At 58.6% G+C, this 14,653-nt stretch overlaps 1 protein-coding gene across 1 annotated transcript in view; it reads right to left on the bottom strand.

Annotated features, from left to right (window-relative positions):
- Positions 1 to 14,653, bottom strand: part of si:ch211-284o19.8 (protein lifeguard 1) — a gene marked incomplete at its 3' end in the record, with an annotated part of 32,521 nt that overhangs the window by 13,425 nt on the left and 4,443 nt on the right. The window contains exons 2-4 of the mRNA XM_060821357.1: positions 8,641 to 8,720; positions 7,011 to 7,099; positions 6,299 to 6,499 (exon numbers count right to left, since the gene is read on the bottom strand). Of these exons, the coding sequence (XP_060677340.1) occupies positions 6,299 to 6,499; positions 7,011 to 7,099; positions 8,641 to 8,695 (345 nt within the window). The remainder of the gene's footprint in view (positions 1 to 6,298; positions 6,500 to 7,010; positions 7,100 to 8,640; positions 8,721 to 14,653) is intronic.

Here is a 14,653-nt window from a genome sequence, read left to right as displayed (position 1 = left end):
GGCACAGCCCCAGAGGGGAGAGGGGAGATTACTGAGAGAGGGCACAGCCCCAGGGGGGAGAGGGGAGATTACTGAGAGAGGGCACTGGCCCCGGGGGGAGAGGGGAGATTACTGAGAGAGGGCACTGGCCCCGGGGGGAGAGGGGAGATTACTGAGAGAGGGCACTGCCCCAGGGGGAGAGGGGAGATTACTGAGAGAGGGCACTGCCCCAGGGGGAGAGGGGAGATTACTGAGAGAGGGCACTGGCCCAGGGGGAGAGGGGAGATTACTGAGAGAGGGCACTGGCCCCGGGGGGAGAGGGGAGATTACTGAGAGAGGGCACAGCCCCAGGGGGGAGAGGGGAGATTACTGAGAGAGGGCACAGCCCCGGGGGGAGAGGGGAGATTACTGAGAGAGGGCACAGCCCCAGGGGGGAGAGGGGAGATTACTGAGAGAGGGCACAGCCCCAGGGGGAGAGGGGAGATTACTGAGAGAGGGCACAGCCCCAGGGGGGAGAGGGGAGATTACTGAGAGAGGGCACTGACCCCGGGGGAGAGGGGAGATTACTGTGAGGGGGCACAGCCCCGGGGGGAGAGGGGAGATTACTGAGAGAGGGCACTGACCCCAGGGGGAGAGGGGAGATTACTGAGAGAGGGCACTGACCCCGGGGGGAGAGGGGAGATTACTGAGAGAGGGCACAGCCCCAGGGGGGAGAGGGGAGATTACTGAGAGAGGGCACTGACCCCGGGGGGAGAGGGGAGATTACTGAGAGAGGGCACAGCCCCAGGGGGGAGGGGGAGATTACTGAGAGAGGGCACTGGCCCAGGGGGGAGAGGGGAGATTACTGAGAGAGGGCACAGCCCCAGGGGGAGAGGGGAGATTACTGAGAGAGGGCACTGCCCCAGGGGGAGAGGGGAGATTACTGAGAGAGTGCACAGCCCCAGGGTGGAGAGGGGAGATTACTGAGAGAGGGCACTGCCCCAGGGGGAGAGGGGAGATTACTGAGAGAGGGCACTGCCCCAGGGGGAGAGGGGAGATTACTGAGAGAGGGCACTGGCCCCGGGGGGAGAGGGGAGATTACTGAGAGAGGGCACAGCCCCAGGGGGAGAGGGGAGATTACTGAGAGAGGGCACTGACCCCGGGGGGAGAGGGGAGATTACTGAGAGAGGGCACAGCCCCAGGGGGGAGAGGGGAGATTACTGAGAGAGGGCACTGGCCCCGGGGGGAGAGGGGAGATTACTGAGAGAGGGCACAGCCCCAGGGGGAGAGGGGAGATTACTGAGAGAGGGCACAGCCCCAGGGGGGAGAGGGGAGATTACTGAGAGAGGGCACTGACTACGGGGGGAGAGGGGAGATTACTGAGAGAGGGCACTGGCCCCGGGGGCGAGAGGGGAGATTACTGAGAGAGGGCACAGCCCCAGGGGGGAGAGGGGAGATTACTGAGAGAGGGCACAGCCCCAGGGCGGAGAGGGGAGATTACTGAGAGAGGGCACAGCCCCAGGGGGTAGAGGGGAGATTACTGAGAGAGGGCACGGGCCCAGGGGGGAGAGGGGAGATTACTGAGAGAGGGCACAGCCCCAGGGGGGAGAGGGGAGATTACTGAGAGAGGGCACAGCCCCAGGGGGGGAGAGGGGAGATTACTGAGAGAGGGCACTGGCCCCAGGGGGGAGAGGGGAGATTACTGAGAGAGGGCACTGACCCGGGGGGAGAGGGGAGATTACTGAGAGAGGGCACAGCCCCAGGGGGGAGAGGGGAGATTACTGAGAGAGGGCACTGACCCCGGGGGGAGAGGGGAGATTACTGAGAGAGGGCACAGCCCCGGGGGGAGAGGGGAGATTACTGAGAGAGGGCACAGCCCCAGGGGGAGAGGGGAGATTACTGAGAGAGGGCACGGGCCCAGGGGGAGAGGGGAGATTACTGAGAGAGGGACTGCCCCCGGGGGGAGAGGGGAGATTACTGAGAGAGGGCACAGCCCCAGGGGGAGAGGGGAGATTACTGAGAGAGGGCACAGCCCCAGGGGGAGAGGGGAGATTACTGAGAGAGGACACTGACCCCAGGGGGAGAGGGGAGATTACTGAGAGAGGACACTGACCCCGGGGGGAGAGGGGAGATTGGGGAGAGGGGAGATTACTGAGAGAGGACACTGACCCCAGGGGGAGAGGGGAGATTACTGAGAGAGGGCACTGACCCCGGGGGGAGAGGGGAGATTACTGAGAGAGGGCACTGACCCCGGGGAGAGGGGAGATTACTGAGAGAGGGCACAGCCCCGGGGAGAGAGGGGAGATTACTGAGAGAGGGCACAGCCCCAGGGGGGAGAGGGGAGATTACTGAGAGAGGGCACTGGCCCCGGGGGGAGAGGGGAGATTACTGAGAGAGGGCACTGGCCCCGGGGGGAGAGGGGAGATTACTGAGAGAGGGCACGGGCCCAGGGGGGAGAGGGGAGATTACTGAGAGAAGGCACTGGCCCAGGGGGAGAGGGGAGATTACTGAGAGAGGGCACTGGCCCAGGGGGGGAGAGGGGAGATTACTGAGAGAGGGCACGGCCCCAGGGGGGGAGAGGGGAGATTACTGAGAGAGGGCACAGCCCCAGGGGGGAGAAGGGAGATTACTGAGAGAGGGCACTGGCCCAGGGGGGAGAGGGGAGATTACTGAGAGAGGGCACTGGCCCAGGGGGAGAGGGGAGATTACTGAGAGAGGGCACTGGCCCAGGGGGAGAGGGGAGATTACTGAGAGAGGGCACAGCCCCAGGGGGGAGAGGGGAGATTACTGAGAGAGGGCACAGCCCCAGGGGGAGAGGGGAGATTACTGAGAGAGGGCACGGGCCCAGGGGGAGAGGGGAGATTACTGAGAGAGGGACTGCCCCCGGGGGGAGAGGGGAGATTACTGAGAGAGGGCACAGCCCCAGGGGGGGAGAGGGGAGATTACTGAGAGAGGGCACAGCCCCAGGGGGGAGAGGGGAGATTACTGAGAGAGGGCACTGGCCCCGGGGGGAGAGGGGAGATTACTGAGAGAGGGCACAGCCCCAGGGGGGAGAGGGGAGATTACTGAGAGAGGGCACAGCCCCAGGGTGGAGAGGGGAGATTACTGAGAGAGGGCACAGCCCCAGGGGGAGAGGGGAGATTACTGAGAGAGGGCACAGCCCAGGGGGGAGAGGGGAGATTACTGAGAGAGGGCACTGCCCCAGGGGGAGAGGGGAGATTACTGAGAGAGGGCACTGGCCCAGGGGGGAGAGGGGAGATTACTGAGAGAGTGCACTGACCCAGGGGGGAGAGGGGAGATTACTGAGAGAGGGCACAGCTCCGGGGGGAGAGGGGAGATTACTGAGAGAGGGCACTGACCCAGGGGGAGAGGGGAGATTACTGTGAGGGGGCACAGCCCCAGGGGGAGAGGGGAGATTACTGAGAGAGGGCACTGGCCCAGGGGGGAGAGGGGAGATTACTGAGAGAGGGCACTGCCCCGGGGAGAGGGGAGATTACTGAGAGAGGGCACTGGCCCTGGGGGGAGAGGGGAGATTACTGAGAGAGGGCACAGCCCCAGGGGGGAGAGGGGAGATTACTGAGAGAGGGCACAGCCCCGGGGGGAGAGGGGAGATTACTGAGAGAGGGCACAGCCCCGGGGGGAGAGGGGAGATTACTGAGAGAGGGCACTGACCCAGGGGGAGAGGGGAGATTACTGAGAGAGGGCACTGACCCCGGGGGGAGAGGGGAGATTACTGAGAGAGGGCACTGCCCCAGGGGGGAGAGGGGAGATTACTGAGAGAGGGCACTGGTACAGGGGGAGATTACTGAGAGAGGGCACAGCCCCAGGGGGAGAGGGGAGATTACTGAGAGAGGGCACAGCCCCAGGGGGAGAGGGGAGATTACTGAGAGAGGGCACTGGCCCCGGGGGGAGAGGGGAGATTACTGAGAGAGGGCACTGACCCCGGGGGGAGAGGGGAGATTACTGAGAGAGGGCACTGGCCCCGGGGGGAGAGGGGAGATTACTGAGAGAGGGCACTGGCCCAGGGGGGAGAGGGGAGATTACTGAGAGAGGGCACAGCCGCAGGGGGAGAGGGGAGATTACTGAGAGAGGGCACGGGCCCAGGGGGGAGAGGGGAGATTACTGAGAGAGGGCACAGCCCCAGGGGGGAGAGGGGAGATTACTGAGAGAGGGCACAGCCCCAGGGGGGGAGAGGGGAGATTACTGAGAGAGGGCACTGGCCCAGGGGGGAGAGGGGAGATTACTGAGAGAGGGCACAGCCCCAGGGGGGGAGAGGGGAGATTACTGAGAGAGGGCACTGGCCCAGGGGGGGAGAGGGGAGATTACTGAGAGAGGGCACAGCCCCAGGGGGGGAGAGGGGAGATTACTGAGAGAGGGCACTGGCCCAGGGGGGAGAGGGGAGATTACTGAGAGAGGGCACAGCCCCAGGGGGAGAGGGGAGATTACTGAGAGAGGGCACTGGCCCAGGGGGGAGAGGGGAGATTACTGAGAGAGGGCACTGGCCCAGTGGGGAGAGGGGAGATTACTGAGAGAGGGCACTGGCCCGGGGGGGGAGAGGGGAGATTACTGAGAGAAGGCACTGGCCCAGGGGGAGAGGGGAGATTACTGAGAGAGGGCACAGCCCCAGGGGGAGAGGGGAGATTACTGAGAGAGGGCACAGCCCCAGGGGGAGAGGGGAGATTACTGAGAGAGGGCACAGCCCCAGGGGGGAGAGGGGAGATTACTGAGAGAGAGCGCTGACCCCGGGGAGATGGAGAGGGGAGAGCTTCGGTCATCAATGGACTGACGGTCCTTGTTAGATGCTCCTGGAGTTTTACTGAAGGCCGTTCCGAATGTCTTCCCAGGATCGTGACGCACCTCTCTGGTTTGACAGTAAAGTGACAGGGACCCCACGTTTGGTCACAACCTTGGGCAACCGTGTGGCATTTGCATGTTAGTCCATGCCCTTCCCCGCCCACCCCCCCACCATCATCAATATGAGCATGGGTGTCCTCTGGGTGCTCCAGTTTCCTCCCACAGTCCAAAGATCTGCAGGTTAGGGTGGATTTCCCGTGCTAAATTACCCATAGTGCCCAGGGATGTGCAGGTTAGGGTGGATTGGCCGTGCTAAATTACCCATAGTGCCCAGGGATGTGCAGGTTAGGGTGGATTGGCCGTGCTAAATTACCCATAGTGCCCAGGGATGTACAGGTTAGGGTGGATTGGCTGTGCTAAATTACCCATAGTGCCCAGGGATGTGCAGGTTAGGGCGGATTGGCCATGCTAAATTACCCATAGTGCCCAGGGATGTGCAGGTTAGGGTGGATTGGCCATGCTAAATTACCCATAGTGCCCAGGGATGTGCAGGTTAGGGTGGATTGGCCGTGCTAAATTACCCATAGTGCCCAGGGATGTACAGGTTAGGGTGGATTGGCTGTGCTAAATTACCCATAGTGCCCAGGGATGTGCAGGTTAGGGTGGATTGACCGTGCTAAATTACCCATAGTGCCCAGGGATGTGTAGGTTAGGGTGGATTGACCGTGCTAAATTACCCATAGTGCCCAGGGATGTGCAGGTTAGGGTGGATTGGCCGTGCTAAATTACCCATAGTGCCCAGGGATGTGCAGGTTAGGGTGGATTGACCGTGCTAAATTACCCATAGTGCCCAGGGATGTGCAGGTTAGGGTGGATTGACCGTGCTAAATTACCCATAGTGCCCAGGGATGTGCAGGTTAGGGTGGATTGACTGTGCTAAATTACCCATAGTGCCCAGGGATGTGTAGGTTAGGGTGGATTGACCGTGCTAAATTACCCATAGTGCCCAGTGATGTGCAGGTTAGGGTGGATTGGCCATGCTAAATTACCCATAGTGCTCAGGGATGTGCAGGTTAGGGTGGGTTGACCGTGCTAAATTACCCATAGTGCTCAGGGATGTGCAGGTTAGGGTGGGTTGTCCGTGCTAAATTACCCATAGTGCCCAGGGATGTGCAGGTTAGGGTGGATTGACCGTGCTAAATTACCCATAGTGCCCAGGGATGTGCAGGTTAGGGTGGGTTGACCGTGCTAAATTACCCATAGTGCTCAGGGATGTGCAGGTTAGGGTGGATTGGCCATGCTAAATTACCCATAGTGCCCAGGGATGTGCAGGTTAGGGTGGGTTGACCGTGCTAAATTACCCATAGTGCCCAGGGATGTGCAGGTTAGGGTGGGTTGACCATGCTAAATTACCCATAGTGCCCAGGGATGTGCAGGTTAGGGTGGGTTGACCATGCTAAATTACCCATAGTGCCCAGGGATGTGCAGGTTAGGGTGGGTTGACCATGCTAACTCCCTCAGGGTTCGATGGAGCTTGGGCACTCACCAGGAAAATGAGGTTCCAGGGATGTCTCCTCCGGATTTCCCCACAGCAGCTCAGCGCCAGCACGGTGAAAGTGTACAGACCAATGGCGCTGTAGGACAAGGCCGGGGTCTTGAGGAGGAAGGTTCGGATGTCCGGGGAGTAGGTGAAGATGCAAACAATCCCACACGTGAAGAGCAACTGTACCCCCACTATCGCAAAGACCTGAGGAAACAAAACGGTTCCTTAGTGTGACGTACTGTCCCAGCACGGGGTCAGATACAGAGTAAAGCTCCCTCTACACTGTCCCCCCCCATCCCAGGGACAGCACGGGGTCAGATACAGAGTAAAGCTCTCTCTACACTGTCCCCCCAATCCCAGGGACAGCACGGGGTCAGATACAGAGTAAAGCTCCCTCTACACTGTCCCCCCCATCCCAGGGACAGGGACAGCACGGGGTCAGATACAGAGTAAAGCTCCCTCTACACTGTTCCCCCCATGACAGGGACAGCACGGGGTTAGATACAGAGTAAAGCTCCCTCTACACTGTCCCCCCCATCCCAGGGACAGCACGGGGTTAGATACAGAGTAAAGCTCCCTCTACACTGTCCACCCCATCCCAGGGACAGGGACAGCACGGGGTTAGATACAGGATAACGCTCCCTCTCCCGGGCCCAGGTCCATAGTTCTGCCCTCCTATCCCAGCGTGTGCGTCAATGCCACCCGTCTGCCTTACCTTCCTGATGAAGTGACGACGGATCGTGTCATTATCCAGATTGCTGGCGAAGAAGTTCCTCATGTCACTGGGCGCTGCTTCCACAGCACCTGGGAGAGCGGAGATCCATCATCCCAAATTTCTTCCGCCAAATTCCCTGGCTGCACTTGCTCCCTCCCTCTCCGATACGACTTGGCTGCGCCTCACGGAGCAGGTTAGGGTGGATTGGCCGTGCTAAATTACCCATAGTGCCCAGGGATGTGCAGGTTAGGGTGGATTGGCCGTGCTAAATTACCCATAGTGCCCAGGGATGTGCAGGTTAGGGTGGATTGGCTGTGCTAAATTACCCATAGTGCCCAGGGATGTGCAGGTTAGGGTGGATTGACCATGCTAAATTACCCATAGTGCCCAGGGATGTGCAGGTTAGGGTGGATTGGCCATGCTAAATTACCCATAGTGCCCAGGGATGTGCAGGTTAGGGTGGATTGGCCATGCTAAATTACCCATAGTGCCCAGGGATGTGCAGGTTAGGGTGGATTGGCCATGCTAAATTACCCATAGTGCCCAGGGATGTGCAGGTTAGTTTGGATTGGCCATGCTAAATTACCCATAGTGCCCAGGGATGTGCAGGTTAGGGTGGATTGACCATGCTAAATTACCCATAGTGCCCAGGGATGTGCAGGTTAGGGTGGATTGACCATGCTAAATTACCCATAGTGCCCAAGGATGTGCAGGTTAGGGTGGATTGGCCGCGCTAAATTACCCATAGTGCCCAGGGATGTGCAGGTTAGTGTGGATTGGCCGCGCTAAATTACCCATAGTGCCCAGGGATGTGCAGGTTAGGTGCATTTGTTCAGGGTAAATATAGTGTAGTAGGGGAGTGCGTCTGGATTGGTTCCGTTTGGTAGGGTCGGTGTGGGCTTGTCGGGCTGAATGGCCTGTTTCCACACCGTCAGGATTCTATGATTATATGACCCCGCCATCAAGAGTTCAACAATGGGGTGGATGTGTTGGCTGGTGGGGCAGTGCGGGGAGTGGAGGGGAGGGACAGGATGGCTGGGGAGGATGGAAGGGGCTGGGGCATACATCACATTCCCACATCCTGTCCCGTTCCGTCTGCCGAACTGAGGGACTGGGGTGGGGTGTGGGCCCAAGCCTTTCTCCGGAGGTGGGGACACAAACATGTACCACATGAAGAGCCCATGGAAGATATTGTGGCTCAGCTTCCTCACAATCCCCATGGACCCCAAACCCCCTTCCCGTTCACTCCCATTGGACACAATCCCAATGGACCCCAAACCCCCTTCCCGTTCACTCCCATTGGACACAATCCCCATGGACCCCCAACCCCCTTCCCATTCACTCCCATTGGACACAATCCCAATGGACGCCCAACCCCCTTCCCATTCACTCCCATTGGACACAATCCCAATGGACCCCAAACCCCACTCCCATTCCCTCCCATTGGACACAATCCCAATGGACCCCAAACCCCCTTCCCATTCACTCCCATTGGACACAATCCCCATGGACCCCAACCCCCTTCCCATTCACTCCCATCGGACACAATCCCCATGGACCCCAAACCCCCTTCCCATTGGACCCAATCCTGATGGTCCCAGCCTCCTCCTATCGGGTGAAAATCTCTTACCTTCCACAGTTGGCGGGTGGTTGAGCAGAGAACTTTCATTGTATTTACTCGCCATTACGTTGTTCCCAAGCAGTGGAGCTCTTCTGAAAGGGAGAGGGTTCAGGTCAGGTGACACCGCAGGAATGTCCCCTGGTCTCGGGCTGTCCCCACACTCTCCCTCCGTCCAGCTCCTCTCTTCCTCAGCTATAGTCCCTCTATGCTTCATTCCTCACCACTACCATCCACCCTCACTCTCTCTCTCTCTCTCCCCTCTCCCAATCATTACTCTTCCCCCATCTCCCCCTTGTTCTGGCAACATTTCAATTCAGTTGCCCCCCCCCCCTTAACTCCATGGAACATCTCAGACCTTGAAGCAAGGGTGGGCTATTTCTGCCCCTCCAAGTCTGTCCCTCGTTCTGTAACAGAGTCTCGTTACCCCCCCCCCCCACCTCTCTAGTTCTGGACTCCCCAACCCGCTCCCCGTGAGGGGGAGACATCCCCTCAGCATCCAACCCATCTTCATCCCCCTCTGCGCCCCAGGATCCTAAATCTCAATATGAGCACCAGAGATCTCCGAGCGCATCCCCCAGCTGCTGCGGGGCCCTGACGGTGGAGGTGAAGGGGGTGGGGGAGGTGAAGGGGGTGGGGGAGGTTGGCAGGGTCAAAGGTGATGTCACAAACCCGCCCCCCCCCCCCCCCCAGAACCCCACTGTCCCCTTTGTCAAAATGTGCAGTCGGGTCACTGAGCAGGTACCAGACCCACCCCATCACCGACCCCTGCACATACATCACCCTCACCCATATACAGCCCCAGACCCGCCCATATACTCACCCATATACAGCCCTGACTCACCCATATACAACCCCAGACCCGCCCATATACTCACCCATATACAGCCCCAGACCCACCCATATACTCACCCATATACAGCCCTGACTCACCCATATACAACCCCAGACCTGCCCATATACTCACCCATATACAGCCCCAGACCCACCCATATACTCACCCATATACAGCCCTGACTCACCCATATACAACCCCAGACCCGCCCATATACTCACCCATATACAGCCCCAGACCCACCCATATACTCACCCATATACAGCCCCAGACCCACCCATATACAGCCCCAGACCCGCCCATATACAGCCCCAGACCCACCCATATACAGCCCCAGACCCGCCCATATACAGCCCCAGACCCATCCATATACAGCCCCAGACTCACCCATATACAGCCCCAGACCTGCCCATATACACACTCACCCATATACCCCACAGCGTAACCAATATGTCCCCACACTCATCCATATTACCCACACACTCACCCATATACACCCACACTCACCCATATACCCCACACTCACACATAAACCCTACACTCACCCATATACCCCACACTCACCCATATACCCTCATCCACCCAAATACCCCACACACATCCATATACACCCACACACACCCACACTCACCCAAATACCCCACACTCACCCATATCCCACTCACCTATATTCCCCACAGCATCACCCATATACACTCACACACACCCAAACACCCCACATACGCCCAAAAAACCCACAGAGACCCATATACTCCGCACTCACCCATATACACCCATACTAACCCATATACCCCCACACACACCCATATACCCCCACACACACCCATATAGCCCAACAGACAATATAACCTCCCACATACACCCACACTCACCCGTATTCACCCACACTCACCCATATAACCCACACTCACCCAAATACCCCACACACACTGATATACCCCCACACTCACCCATATACCTCCACACTCACCCATATACCCCACACTCACCCGTATTCACCCACACTCACCCATATAACCCACACTCACCAATATAACCCCACATGCACGCATATACACCCCACACACCCATATACCCCCACATGCACGCATATACACCCCACACACCCATTTACCCCTACACTCACCTATATACCGCACACTCACCCATATACTCGCACACTCTTCCTTATACCCCACATTTACCCCACACACGTCTATATACCCCACACACACCCAAATACCCTAACACACACCCGAATACCCCCACAGAAACCCATTTACTCCCACACTCACCATATACCACCACACACTCCCATATACCCCACACACACCCATATACCCCACACACACCCCTATACTTGCACACTCACCGATGTACCCACATTCACCCATTTATCCCACACACACCCATATACCCCACACACACCCATATACTTGCACACTCACCGATGTACCCCACATTCACCCATTTATCCCACACACACCCATACACCCCAAACTCATCCATATCACCCCCACACACCCATACTCCCCAAACTCACCAATATACCCCCACACACACCCATATAGCCCAAACTTACCCATATACCCCCACACATACCCATATACCCCACACACACCCATATACCCCCCACACTCACACATATACCCCCAGTCTACCATATACTCCCACTCACCCATATACTCCCACACTCACCCATATACACCACGCTCACCCATATATCCCACACACACCCATATCACCCCCACACACACCCATACACCCCAAACTCACCAATATACCCCCACATACACCCATATACCCCCCATACACCCATATACCCCCCACACACTCATATACCCCACACTCACCCATATACCCCCACACTCACCCATATACCCCCACACACTCATATACCCCCACACTCAACCATATACTCCCATACTCACCCATATACACCCCACACACCCATATACCCCACCCTCAAACCCATTTATTCCCACAGTCACTATATACCACCATATCCCCACATACCACCACTCACCCATATACTCCCACACTCACCCATATACTCCCACACTCACCCATATACTCCCACACTCACCCATATACCACACACACACCTATATACCCTCCCACTCACCCATATACCCCACACTCACCCATATACTCCCACTCACCCATATACACCCACACACACCCATATACCCTCACACTCACCCATAAACCCCCACACTCACCCATATATCCCCACACTCACCCATATATCCCCACACTCACCCATATATCCCCACGCACCCATATACACCCCACACACACATATACCTCACTCACACCCATACACCCCACACACACTCATATACTCCCACACACCCATACACCCTACAAGCACCCACATACACCCACACTGACCCATATACCCCCCCACACCCATGTACCCCTCCACACTCCCATATACCCCACACACACCCATATACACCCCACACACTCATATACCCCCCCACACTCACCCATATACCCCCACACTCACCCATATGCACCCCACACACCCATATACACCCACACACACCCAAATCCCCCACACTCACCCATGTACCCCCCCACACTCCCATATACCCCCACACTCACCCATATACCCCACACTCACCCATATATTCCACACACACCCCTATACCCCCACACTCACCCCTATACCCCACACTCACCCATATATTCCACACACACCCATATACCCCCACACTCACTCATATACCCTCACACTCACCCATATACACCACACACACCCATATACCCCACACACACCCATATACACCCCGACACACACCCAGAGAGTGAGGGGGTCAGAGTGAGAGTGAGGGTCTCTGGGGGTCAGAGTGAGGGGAAGGGGTCAGAGTGAGGGTGAGGGGATCAGAGTGAGTGTGTGTGTGGGTCAGAGTGAGGGTGAATGGGTCATCGTGAGGGTGAGGGGGTCAGAGTGAGGGTGGGAGTGGGTCAGAGTGAGGGTGTGAGGGGGATAGAGTGAGGGTGAGGGGGTCAGAGTGAGGGTGTGAGGGGGTCAGAGTGAGGGTGAGGGGGTTCAGAGTGTGGGTGTGAGGGGGTCAGAGTGAGGGTGAGGGGTCAGAGTGAGGGTGAGGGGGTCAGAGTGAGGGTGTGAGGGGGTCAGAGTGAGGGTGAGGGGTCAGAGTGAGGGTGAGGGGGTCAGAGTGAGGGTGTGAGGGGGTCAGAGTGAGGGTGAGGGTCTTAGGGGGTCAGAGTGAGGGTGAGGGGTCAGAGGGAGGGTGTGAGGGGGTCAGAGTGAGTGTGTGGGGGGGTCATAGTGAGGGTGAGGGGGTCAGAGTGAGGGTGGGGGTCTTAGGGGGTCAGAGTGAGGGTAAGGGGGTCAGTGAGAGGGTGTGAGGGGGATCAGAGTGGGGGTCTGAGGGGGTCAGACTGAGGGTGAGGGGGTCAGAGTGAGGGTCTGGGGTCAGAGTGAGGGTGAGGGGTCAGAGTGAGGGTGAGGGGGTCAGAGTGAGGGTGAGGGAGTCAGTGTGAGTGTATGAGGGGGTCAGAGTGAGGGTGAGGGTCTTAGGGGGTCAGAGTGAGGGTGTGAGGGGGATCAGAGTGAGTGTGTGGGGGGGTCATAGTGAGGGTGAGGGGGTCAGAGTGAGGGTGAGGGGGTCAAAGTGAGGGTGAGGGGTCAGAGTGAGAGTGAGGGGTCAGAGTGAGGGTGTGAGGGGGGTCAGAGTGAGGGTGAGGGGTCAGAGTGAGGGTGTGAGGGGGTCAGAGTGAGGGTGAGGGTCTTAGGGGGTCAGAGTGAGGGTGAGGGGTCAGAGTGAGGGTGTGAGGGGGTCAGAGTGAGGGTGAGGGTCTTAGGGGGTCAGAGTGAGGGTGAGGGGTCAGAGTGAGGGTGTGAGGGGGTCAGAGTGAGTGTGTGGGGGGGTCATAGTGAGGGTGAGGGGGTCAGAGTGAGGGTGGGGGTCTTAGGGGGTCAGAGTGAGGGTAAGGGGGTCAGTGAGAGGGTGTGAGGGGGATCAGAGTGGGGGTCTGAGGGGGTCAGACTGAGGGTGAGGGGGTCAGAGTGAGGGTGTAGGGGTCAGAGTGAGGGTGAGGGGTCAGAGTGAGGGTGAGGGGGTCAGAGTGAGGGTGAGGGGGTCAGAGTGAGGGTGAGGGAGTCAGTGTGAGTGTATGAGGGGGTCAGAGTGAGGGTGAGGGTCTTAGGGGGTCAGAGTGAGGGTGTGAGGGGGATCAGAGTGAGTGTGTGGGGGGGTCATAGTGAGGGTGAGGGGGTCAGAGTGTGGGTGAGGGGTCAGAGTGAGGGTGAAGTGGTCATAGTGAGGGTGAGGGGGTCAGAGTGAGGGTGAGGGGGTCAGTGTGAGGGTGTGAGGGGTCAGACTGAGGGTGAGGGTCGGTGTGAGGGGGTCAGAGTGAATGTGTGTGGGGTCAGAGTGAGGGTGTGAGGGGGTCAGAGTGAGGGTGAAGGGTCAGAGTGAGAGTGTGAGGGGGTCAGAGTGAGGGGTGAGAGTGAGGGGGTGAGAGTGAGGGTGTATGGGGTCAGAGTGAGGGTGAGGGTCAGTGTGAGAGTGAGGCGGTCAGAGTGAGGGAGTGAGGGGTCAGTGTGAGGGTGTGAGGGGGTCAGAGTGAGGGTGAGGGGGTCAGAGTGAGGGTGTGAGGGGGTCAGAGTGAGGGTGTGAGGGGGTCAGAGTGAGGGTGAGGGGGTCAGAGTGAGGGTGTGAGGGGGTCAGAGTGAGGGTGTGAGGGGTCAGAGTGAGGGTGAGGGGTCAGAGTGAGGGTGAGGGGGTCAGAGTGAGGGTGTGAGGGGTCAGACTGAGGGTGAGGGTCGGTGTGAGGGGGTCAGAGTGAATGTGTGTGGGGTCAGAGTGAGGGTGTGAGGGGGTCAGAGTGAGAGTGACGGGTCAGTGTGAGGGTGAGGGGGTCAGACTGAGGGTGAGGGGATCAGAGTGAGGGTGAGGGTCAGTGTGAGAGTGAGGGGTCAGAGTGAGGGTGATGGGGTCAGTGTGAGGGGGTCAGAGTGAGAGTGAGGCGGTCAGAGTGAGGGGGTCAGAGTGAGGGTGTGTGGGGGTCAGAGTGAGGGTGAGGGGGTCAGAGTGAGGGTGTGAGGGGTCAGAGTGAGGGTGTGAGGGGGTCAGAGTAAGGGTGTGAGGGGGTCAGAGTGAGGGGGTGAGGGGTCAGAGTGAGGGTGTGGGGGTCAGAGTGAGGGTGTGGGGGTCAGAGTGAGGGTGTGAGGGGGTC

The sequence above is a fragment of the Hemiscyllium ocellatum genome, assembly GCF_020745735.1.
Source record: "Hemiscyllium ocellatum isolate sHemOce1 chromosome 27 unlocalized genomic scaffold, sHemOce1.pat.X.cur. SUPER_27_unloc_1, whole genome shotgun sequence".
Classification (NCBI taxonomy): domain Eukaryota; kingdom Metazoa; phylum Chordata; class Chondrichthyes; order Orectolobiformes; family Hemiscylliidae; genus Hemiscyllium; species Hemiscyllium ocellatum.
Note: the sequence above shows the minus strand (reverse complement) of the source record. Positions and strands in the feature narration are given on the sequence as shown.